The sequence below is a fragment of the Talpa europaea genome (genome assembly GCF_964194135.1).
Source record: "Talpa europaea genome assembly, chromosome: 8".
NCBI classification, from domain to species: Eukaryota; Metazoa; Chordata; class Mammalia; order Eulipotyphla; family Talpidae; genus Talpa; species Talpa europaea.
In genome coordinates this window covers 5,594,240-5,604,364 of record NC_140075.1, presented here as the reverse complement: position 1 = coordinate 5,604,364, position 10,125 = coordinate 5,594,240, and the positions used below count along the sequence as shown (strand labels likewise).

The following is a 10,125-nucleotide window of genomic DNA, read 5'->3' as shown; positions in this document are numbered from 1 at the left end:
CCAGCCCCCCCACTTTATTTTCACCTCCCAGCAGCCACACCCTCTCCCTGCTGATCCTCTTCTCCCTCCCCGCAGGGAAGTGGGTGGCAAGTGGAGGAAGAGTTAGAGTCCATGTTCCTTTCTCTGTCTGATCTCTCCCAACTTGAAAAGCGTCTTGGCTCTTTCACAAACGATCCCACTACCTACACCTAAAAATTTCATTATCTTACCCAAGCCATGTCATAATTACATGTTCTCTTCTCTTCCACCCTGACCTCTGACCTGTCCCCTAGCCGGTCTCCAACCGGCAGCGCCTAAACCTATAAACTTTCATAAGCTCTGAAAGATTACCCCGTCTGCCTCAAAAAACCCTCCTGACTTCCAAAGGCTGAAGACAGTCCTCAAACCCCTATCCGGGACCTGCTGAACATGGCCTTTACGGTATTTAACAACCGGAAGGAATGGGACAGGGCAGAGAGGGAACTCCGCAGTCACCAGAAGGCTGAGCTTCAAGCTCACGCCCAAGTAGCTGCCTTGAGACCGCCAGGCCCTGCTCCTCCAATGACCGCAGCGCCTGCTGCCCAACAGAGGACGACAATGGGCCCCATGGGCCCCAACCAACCGACCACCGCCAAAGCCTGCTTCAAATGTGGCCAAGAAGGCCACTGGTCCAGACAATGCCCCAACCCCCGCCTTCCGCCAGGACTGTGCCTCATCTGCAACTTCCAGGGTCACTGGAAAAGTGACTGTCCCTCCACACCTGGCTGTGGTGGGCCAGTCCTTCCAGTCCCTGCAACTCTTGCCACTGGCGGTCTTGGGTTTGGCGGCTGAGGACTGAAGAGGCCCGGACTCATCAACTCCGATAACCTTTGAGGAGCCCAGGGTAACGGACAAGGTAGCAGGTAAGTCCATCTCCTTTCTGGTTGACACGGGGTCTACTTTCTCTGTCCTCCCCTCCTATTCCGGTCAAGTTTATCCTTCTCAGGTCTTGGTTACGGGTGTTGACGGCCTTCCTTCTCGGCTCAGGACCACTTGTCTGCTCTTTCCTAATCATGCCTTCTTGCCCCACATCACTCCTGGGTCACAATCTTCTGACCAAACTCAGGGCTACTCTCTCATGGTTCCAACACCCTAGCGCTGCTCTCATCCTCCCACAACTCCAAACATCTCCTAATCCTTCTCAGGACTCCCCACTGTCTCCTTCCACTGTCAACCCAATGTTCTGGAATATCTTTATCCTGATTGTTGCCACCCATCGTACCCCAGTCCTCACTCACCTTAAGAATCCCTCTTCTTTTCCCTCTCGCTCCCAGTTTCCAATTTCCCTCACTCACCATCAGGGTCTCAAACCCATCAGCCAACGACTCCTGGGAAAGGAACTCCTTACTCCTATCAACTCGCCCTGTAATACTCCCATTCTCACCATTAAAAAGCCTGATGGTTCTTATCGCCTAGTTCCAGACCTTCACCTCATTAACAAAGTTGTTGTGCCTAGCCATCCTGTAGTGCCAAACCCCTACATCCTTCTATTTCATATACCGTCTCCTACCACACACTTCTCTGTGCTTCACCTCAAAGATGCCTTTTTTACCATCCCTCTGGATCCTCAATGTTACTTACTATTCACTTTTACTTGGGAAAACCTGGACACACACCTCCCAGCAACTGGCCTGGACAGTCCTGCCTTAGGGTTCCCGGGACAGCCCTCATCTGTTTGGTCAGGCATTAGCCAGTGATCTCTCGACATGTCATACTCCACCCCGCACTCTCCTCCAGTGTGTTGCTGACTCCTCCTCTGCCGTCCTTCTCGGCCACTGTCTCAGCAACACACTGCACAACTCCTCAGCTTCCTGTGCTCCAAAGGATACTGTCTCCCCATCCAAAGCTCAACTTTCTGTTCCCACAGCCGTCTATCTGGGTCTTCCACTAACTCCTTCCTCCAAACAGCTGATGGTGGACCACAAGCAGACAATCCGGGACCTTCCCTCCCCTGAATCAGCAGAACAAATCCTTTCTTTCCTAGGTTTGGTTGGATTCTTCTGACACTGTATCCCTAATTTTGCTTCCTTAGCCAAGCCACTATATGATACAGCAAAAGCCTCCCTGAAGGACCTCTCCAATCCCCCGAGAGCCCGCAGGGTCACACATATCCTTCTTCAGGCACCTGTCCTTACCCTTCCTGATCCAGAAAAGCCTTTGCTCCTGTTCACAGACGAACGTTGGGGTACTGAGGCAGGCGGCCTTTCCCAGCCTCTCGGACCAGCCCTGCATCCTATCCCTTATCTCTCCAAGCAGATGTATCCCGCTGTTAGGAGCTGGCAACCCTGCCTTAGAGCCCTGGCGGCGACAGCTCTACTCACCCGGGAATCCCTCAAACTTACTCTGGAAAGACCCACCCAAGTATATTCCTCGCACAGCCTTCAGGACCTCCTGTCTCGCCGGGCGAGGGGGTGGGGGCGCGAGTGGAGGCCGCGGGGACCCCCCCGCCGGGCCCCCGCCGCCCGTGCCCGCGCTGGCCCCGCCCAGCCGCCCCCCGCGGCCCAGGGCACGCGCCGCCCTCACTAGGCGCAGTCGCCATCCTCGTCACCCAACGCCTAGTCGAGCGCCGAGAGCCCCAGCGGCTCATCCTTGTCATCTGGCGGCGCCGCGCAGGCCTGGGCGGGCGGCCTCCCCAGCGCCCCCGCCAACGGCGCCCAGGCCCGCGCTCCCGCTGAGTCCCAGCCTCCGCCGCGCTTCCACCCGGGCCGCCGGCGGCGTGACAACAAGGCGAGCACCTATGGCCTCAACTTCCTGCTGTCCGGTAGCCGCAGCGCCGCGCCGAGCGCGGGGGGCGGCCCCGGGCCCCACGCGCCCTGGCCGGGCACACAGTGGAAGAGCCGCGCCTACAGCCCAGGCATCCAGGGGCTCCACGAGGATATTATCGACTTCTACAACTTCATGTCCCCGCGCCCCGAGGAGGCGGCCATGCGCAGGGAGGTGGTGGCACGCATCGAGACTGTGGTCAAGGACCTGTGGCCCACGGCTGAGGTGCAGATCTTTGGCAGCTTCAGCACAGGCCTCTACCTTCCTACCACCGACATCGACTTAGTGGTCTTTGGAAAGTGGGAGCGCCCTCCCCTGCAGCTGCTGGAGCAGGCCCTGTGGAAGCACAATGTGGCTGAGCCATGCTCCATCAAAGTCCTGGACAAAGCGACCGTGCCCATCATCAAGCTCACAGACCAGGAGACGGAGGTGAAGGTGGACATCAGCTTCAACATGGAGACGGGCGTGCGGGCGGCGGAGCTCATCAAGAGCTACATCCGGAGAAGGGTCCCACATGGCGTGCAGACCTCTCCTGCCGCCCGCTGCTCCCCTCAGCAGTGTACTTCTGTCCTTCTGCCTGCTCTGCTCCCCGCTGTGGCTCTGGCAAATTCTCTCACCCTCCCGCGCTTCTGACTGTATCCAGTGCTTGAAGAAAGAAAGAAAAGAAAGAAAGAGAGAGAGAGAGAGAGAGAGAGAGAGAGAGAGAGAGAGAGAGAGAGAGAGAAAGAAAGAAAGAAAGAAAGAAAGAAAGAAAGAAAGAAAGAAAGAAAGAAAGAAAGAAAGAAAGAAAGAAAGAAAGAAAGAAAGAAAGAAAGAAAGAAAGAAAGAAAGAAAGCTTTAAAAAAAAAAAAAAAGAGCTACATGAAGAAATACTCCTTGCTGCCGTACTTGATTTTAGTGCTGAAGCAGTTCCTCCTGCAGCGGGACCTGCACAAAGTTTTCACAGGCGGGATCAGCTCCTACAGCCTGATTTTAATGGCCATCAGCTTTCTGCAGCTGCACCCAAGAATCGATGCCCAGAGAGCAGATGAAAACCTTGGAATGCTGCTTGAAGAATTTTTTGAACTCTATGGAAGAAACTTTGATTACTTAAAGACTGGTATTAGAATAAAAGAAGGAGGTGCCTATGTTGCCAAAGAGGAGATCATGAAGGCCATGACCAGCGGGTACGGGCCGTCCATGCTGTGCATCGAGGACCCCCTGCTGCCAGGAAACGACGTTGGCCGCAGCTCCTATGGGGCCATGCAGGTGAAGCAGGTTTTCGACTACGCCTACATCGTCCTCAGCCATGCCGTGTCGCCTCTGGCCAGGTCCTACCCGAACAGAGACTCTGAAAGCACGCTGGGGAGAATCATCAAGGTCACGCAGGAGGTGATTGACTACCGGCGCTGGATCAAGGAGAAGTGGGGTGGCAATACCCCGCCGGGCCCCGACCTCGACCACAGGGTCAAGACGAGAGAACGGATCAGCCCCTGCGAGGGGGACCAGACCCAGCGCCGAGACCCCAGCTCGCCCTCCAGCCAGCGCTGGTGCCGTCTCTGCCCAGGCCCCAGCTGCTCTTGTCCGGCTCATCCGCGTCCTCTGTGTCCTCTCTCTCTGGCAGTGACGTCGATTCAGACACGCCACCCTGCAGTGCGCCCAGCGTCTACCAGTTCAGTCTCCAAGCCCCGGCCCCCCTGCTCGCCAGCCTGCCAGCCGCCCTACCCATGCCCAGCGGCAAACCTCAGGCCGCCACGTCCAGAACGCGGGTCATGACAACCAACACGCAGACCAGGTTCACTCTTGCTGCATCGGCCCTCGGGGTGGCCCCCGTCCCTGGCAGGCAAGTGAGCGTGGAGGGGCCGCCAGCGCTGAAGGCCATCCACCACCTGTCTGCCCCCGCCGTCGCGCCCACTTCCCCCAACCCGCTCTCCAGCCCTCACCTGTCTCACAAGCACAGCGGCATGAAGCTGTCCGTGAAAGGTGCCCACAGCCACGGCCAGGGTGGCGGCTATGGCTCGGTGGGCAGCGGCGGAGTGCGGCCGCCCGTGGGCAACCGCGGCCACCACAGTCCAGCCACACCGGCGGGAGGAGGAAGAAACATGCACACGCGGGACAGCCTGCCCGTCAGCCTCAGCAGAAGACGGCGCCCCAGACCAGCCCCGCACGCCCGCTGGCCCCTGCCTGTCCCCGTGTGGCATAGTCCGCCACAGCGGCCCTGGCCCCGGAGCCTCGTCCCGCGGGCCCTCCTGGGCACCAGCTCCCCGGCCCTGGGCGGCGTGTCCATTCCACGGAGTCGGCGCTGGCCGGCCGCCGGGCCAGGCCGTGGTTACTACCCTTGCGTTTCCTTGCAGACTTCCAAGCTGTTTTCTATGTAAATATTGAAAACTTATGATGTGTGCAATAACTCAGATATTTTTTATTGAATTTCATATTTTCACATCAGTTATATTTAAGGGATGAGGGAATTTTTTTTAGACCGCTTATAAATCCTTTCCCAAGTTGCATTTTCTAAGTTGGGTTCGTCGTGCCAACCGGTGGTCTGACGAGCACTGTGACGGACGCCACAACTGAGGGTTTGAGTTTGACTCTTGCGTTGTTTCTTTTGGTCAGACGGAGGGGGAGGCTTTGCGGCCGCGGGGCGGAGCGGCCACCCAGGCTCCGCCATCTGCTCTGACGCGGGGTTTCAGTCTATCGGTTCTTTTAAACTAGACAACAAATCCAGCATTTCAAGTGCCAGAAACATCACTTTCTTTTATTTATTTAGTTAGTTAGTTATTTTCTTAATAGAGGCATGTTTTATTTATTTATTTGTTTGTTTTTGTTTGTACATGCACTGGGTACAGTCAGAAGCGCGGGAGGGTGAGAGAATTCACCAGAGCCAGAGCGGTGAGCAGAGCAGGCAGAAGGACCGAAGGACACTGCTGAGGGGAGCAGCGGGCGGCAGGAGAGGCCTGCGCGCCATGCGGGACCCTCCTCTGGTGGCCGTGGAGCAGCTGGGGATCGAACCGGCGCTGCAGGGGCCGCGGGCAGCTTCGCAACCCAGCGCTCCACCGCTGCGCCACCGGGGAGGCCCCAGAAGCATCACTTTCTAAGGGGAGGAGAGGTCGCGTACTACAACCTTACCAAATGTGAACTGGGAAGCGCCTCGGGTGGGTCTCGTGACCCCGCCTGTGATGACGGGCGCCGCCTGTGATGTCTCGGGCGACGCTCCTCCTCCGGCCCGACGCGGGGTTCTGTGGCCCAGCGGGCTCCGGCGCAGCTGCCTCCCGTCGTCTGACCGCCGGCCCGCCGGCCCACTGCCGCGACAGCCCCTCGGGGTGGACGTGCCACGAGCTGAGGCGGAGGGGAAGCCGTGCCTGCCGGTGCGGGGGGCCGTCCCCGCGGAGGCGTCGCGAGGAGAGCAGCACGTCGTCTGCGGTTCCCGAGGATGGAGCGTTATCAAAAATATTTAAAAACATTTAAATTGTGAACCTATTGTTAATGAAATATTTGTAAAAACTGAGTGTAGGCCTGTACTAATCTCCATGTATTCGTGGTCTGGACTGTCCCCCACGAGGACGCTGCTGGGCCCGCCAGTGTCCCCGCGGAGCGAATGAATTGGCCCGGCCACCCTGCCCGCCACGGCGTCACAAGGCATCATGTCTCTATTTCGTGTCTGTGAACGATAATTAGAAGCTAAAATTGACATATTTTTAATGTAAAGTTTTTCTAATAGAGGCATGTTTTTTTAATTTATTTATTTGTTTGTTTGTTTGTTTTGTTTACACAAGCACTGGGTACAGTCAGAAGCGCGGGAGGGTGAGAGAATTCACCAGAGCCAGAGTGGGGAGCAGAGCAGGCAGAAGGACCAAAGTACACTGCTGAGGGGAGCAGCGGGCGGCAGGGGAGGTCTGCACGCCTTGTGGGACCCTCCTCTGGTGGCCAGCGAGCAGCCGGGGATCGAACAGGTGCCGCAGAGGTCGCCGGCAGCTTCGCAACCCAGCGCTCAACCACTGCGCCACCGGGGAGGCCCATATGTAAAGTTTTTCCATCCTTTGATTTTTAATAAACTTTGGAAAACAAACAAAAAAAATTATGTCTCCTTCTCTTCATAGTGTACATTTTATTCCTCTTACTAGTGACAATGATTTATTTCATCTTTGTTCAACTGTGTATTATAATATTTTTCACTTGAAGCATTTTTTAAAACGTGGAGCTCATGTTAATTTACATCTTTCATCTGTTTATTTGCAGTGATATCATGTTTTTATTGTGTAATATATCAATTGGATTCATGAGCATAGTATCTGTGGTTGCTTTAATTCCTCCTGTGATAATTGCAAATCAGTCTACTCTCTGCCTCTGCTTCTATTGCTAATGGTCACCTTTGTAATTTTCTGTTAAATGAGAGACATGATTTGTTGGTAATAGAGACTGAGCTAGGACTTTTATTGTGATATATTGTGTAATCTGCAAGACGTTCAGCTGGGTTTTAAGTTTCAATAGTTCTTGCTGCCCCCCAAGTTCAAACACATGTAGTGCCCACACATGTGTCCCTGCTTCTCTTTGTGTTTCTATAGGAACTCATCCTTAGATATCTTCCTTGTTTGGCATATAATACACTGTTATATACTAGAGCTCTATACCTGTAGTGATGTCGTATGTATGTAGAGTTCAGCCTACGATTTAGGTATAATGTTAGGCATGCATAGGACATGTGTCCCCAAGAGTGACCTTCAAAATTGCATTGTAGCCTTCCCTGTTTCTGAGGTGAATGAGCAAAGTTTGTTGAGCAGTTGTTGGGGAAATACCCGTCTGTCATCTGGGGTAAGGCTCAGGTCAAGACCATTCTCCCAAAGTGTTTGTTTTTGCTTCAATGAGAATGCTCTTAGTTATTTCACTCGGCCAGGAGGGAACCTTTCATCCCTCTTCGTCTGTCTTGAGGACCTGGTGTGGATCCTGTTCCTAATCCATATGAATATGGTTCACACCACCAGCCAAGCACCTTCATCCCAAAGACTGCCATCACAGGAGTTTTCACTTTCAATTGGCCCACCTTCAACTTGCAGCATTTCAAACCTAGCTTGTGTGAATGGCCAAAAATCATGAAAATATTCCTACAACATAACAAGTTAAGGAGTGATTAAAAGTGATTTTTAATTAGTTAATGGTGTTTATAAGTAGTTTGTTTTTCACACAATCAGCAAGTATTTAATGTATCTTTGCTTTGAAATTGATATTTGCTCTAAGTTTTGAACACATATCATTCAGCAAAGTGTATTTCCTGAGGGAGAGACTGCACATACTTGTGAGAGAGTTGTAACTATTTCTTCAGGGCCATAAAGGACAGGGAGATAATTGCTACAGGCTTTGCCTGAGGGACCAAGCTGCAGCTGGGGACAGTCACTTTGAGGGATGTTTGTGCAACAGTAAATTGACACTTTCCTCTTGAAGCAATGGTTTAAAGGTATTTAATCTTTATGTTCAGGTGGACTGTGTGTCTCGCACTGGAAGAAGCAAGACATGTATGGGCAGCACTGCATAAACAGCGTTCATTTTGTTCCTATGAGTAAGTAGGAGCGTGTTTCTCTGGAAGAGAAGTTTGTTATGTTTCCTTAAGTTGCCTGTTATATGATGCTGTTCCCTAGCATATAATGGAACAACTAAGACAATCCCATCCATTTAAAATTATTGGCACATCTATCAAATATCAATATTAGCAAGTTTTATTCCATCCAAGTAAGCAGTTTAGTTATGTTAGAACTGGCATTTATGTACTAGTACCACATGAAAGGCAATTTCTGATTCTGAGTGATAATCACGTTTCCTTTTATTTTCAAATAGGTGCAGTTTTTTACTGTCAGTCTTCAGGGCAGTGGTCAGTTCTATGTAAGAAAGAGGGGTGAAGTGTAGAAATACCAGCTGCCTCTCCTCTCTGGTGTTCAAAGACTTTCCTGAAAGACTTTTGAAAACCGGAGGGAATGAATTTGTTGCAAATGGGTAATTAAGTTCTTTTTCAGATATATGAGCAGTCACTGAAGTAAAATCATATGACATTTCCCTTGGGCTACTCTCAATAGACACCGTTGGTTGATTTCAGTTATTCTGACTGTATCCAGTGCTTGTATAAATAAATAAATAAATAAATAAATCTTTACAAAAAAAAAGTCTGCCCATCTCTTCTGAAAAAAAAAAGTGATGAAAAGATTATGTATGAATGAAATTAAGATGTGATGCTACTATACAATTTACAAACATGATCAGGAGGAGAAAACAACAGAATTAAAACATACAGATGAATGACAGACATTGAGAATCTGTTTGAGAAAAAATCTCACAGTTTTATTATTATTATTTTTAATAGAGGCATGTTTTATTTATTTATTTGTTTGTTTTGTTTATACAAGCACTGGGTACAGTCAGAAGTGCAGGAGGGTGAGTGAATTCACCAGAGCCAGAGTGGGGAGCAGAGCAGGCAGAAAGACCTAAGTACACTTCTGAGGGGAGCAGCGGGCAACAGGAGAGGTCTGCGCGCCATACGGGACCCTCCTCCAGTGGCCGGGGTGCAGCCGGCAATCGAAACGGCGCCGCAGAGGCCGCGGGCAGCTTCAAAACCCAGCGCTCAACCGCTGCGCCACTGGGGAAGCCCAAGAAAAATCTCATAGTTTTGAGGACAAAAATACAAATTAATTACAGACATAACATGAAATTGTAATTAGTGAGTATAACAAATGGAAATTCAACATAAAAAACTGCTTTTGTGCATGTACAGAAGAAAACAAAAAGCAAAGAGAAAACACTAGATAGATGACTGATTGATGATAGAGGGATGGATGTATAGATCAATCAATCGATCAATCATGGGTCAATTGATAAACAAAGACAAGAGATATAGATGAATGTGGTAAAGTTTCTAAACAAAAGGTTTAGAAAGAATCTTCTAAAATTCTAGAGATCTTTCACAAAATTTTGATCCCTTGTTAAGAAACACATAAAATCACACCTTCTTGTTAATATTAGATGCAGGACTCCCTCGTGGCGCAAGGGCATAAGACACAACCTATGAAGCTATCCTCTGTCATGCATCACAAGTTCGATCTCTGGCCGGGGAGCTTCCCATATGGTTTAGCAGACCTCTCCTGTCTCTCTGCTGCTGCCCTCAGCAATGTATTTCATCAGACTGCCTGTTCTGTTCCCCACTCTGTCTCTGGTGAATCCTCTCACCCCTTGAGCTTCTGGCCTGTACCCCAGCTCTTATGGACATGTTTCATTTTGTGGCCTCTATAGGAATTTTTTGTGAAAGTTGAATTGGACCTGAAGCAAGAAAAAGAACCTGCTGCTTTGTTTGTGGGGTTCCAGAGACATCCAAAGAGGGTGAGGAAG

The 10,125-nt window shown here is 51.2% G+C and overlaps 1 protein-coding gene across 1 annotated transcript; it reads left to right on the top strand.

Annotated features, from left to right (window-relative positions):
* Positions 1–408: 408 nt before the first annotated feature.
* Positions 409–5,138, top strand: LOC311176176 (terminal nucleotidyltransferase 4A-like; the record flags this gene model as incomplete). The annotated part of the gene is given in 7 exon segments (XM_084241484.1): positions 409–420; positions 2,545–2,574; positions 2,578–3,282; positions 3,649–4,306; positions 4,309–4,830; positions 4,833–4,863; positions 4,865–5,138. Coding segments are annotated over 7 exon segments (2,232 nt in total).
* Between the last annotated feature and the right edge of the window lie 4,987 nt (positions 5,139–10,125).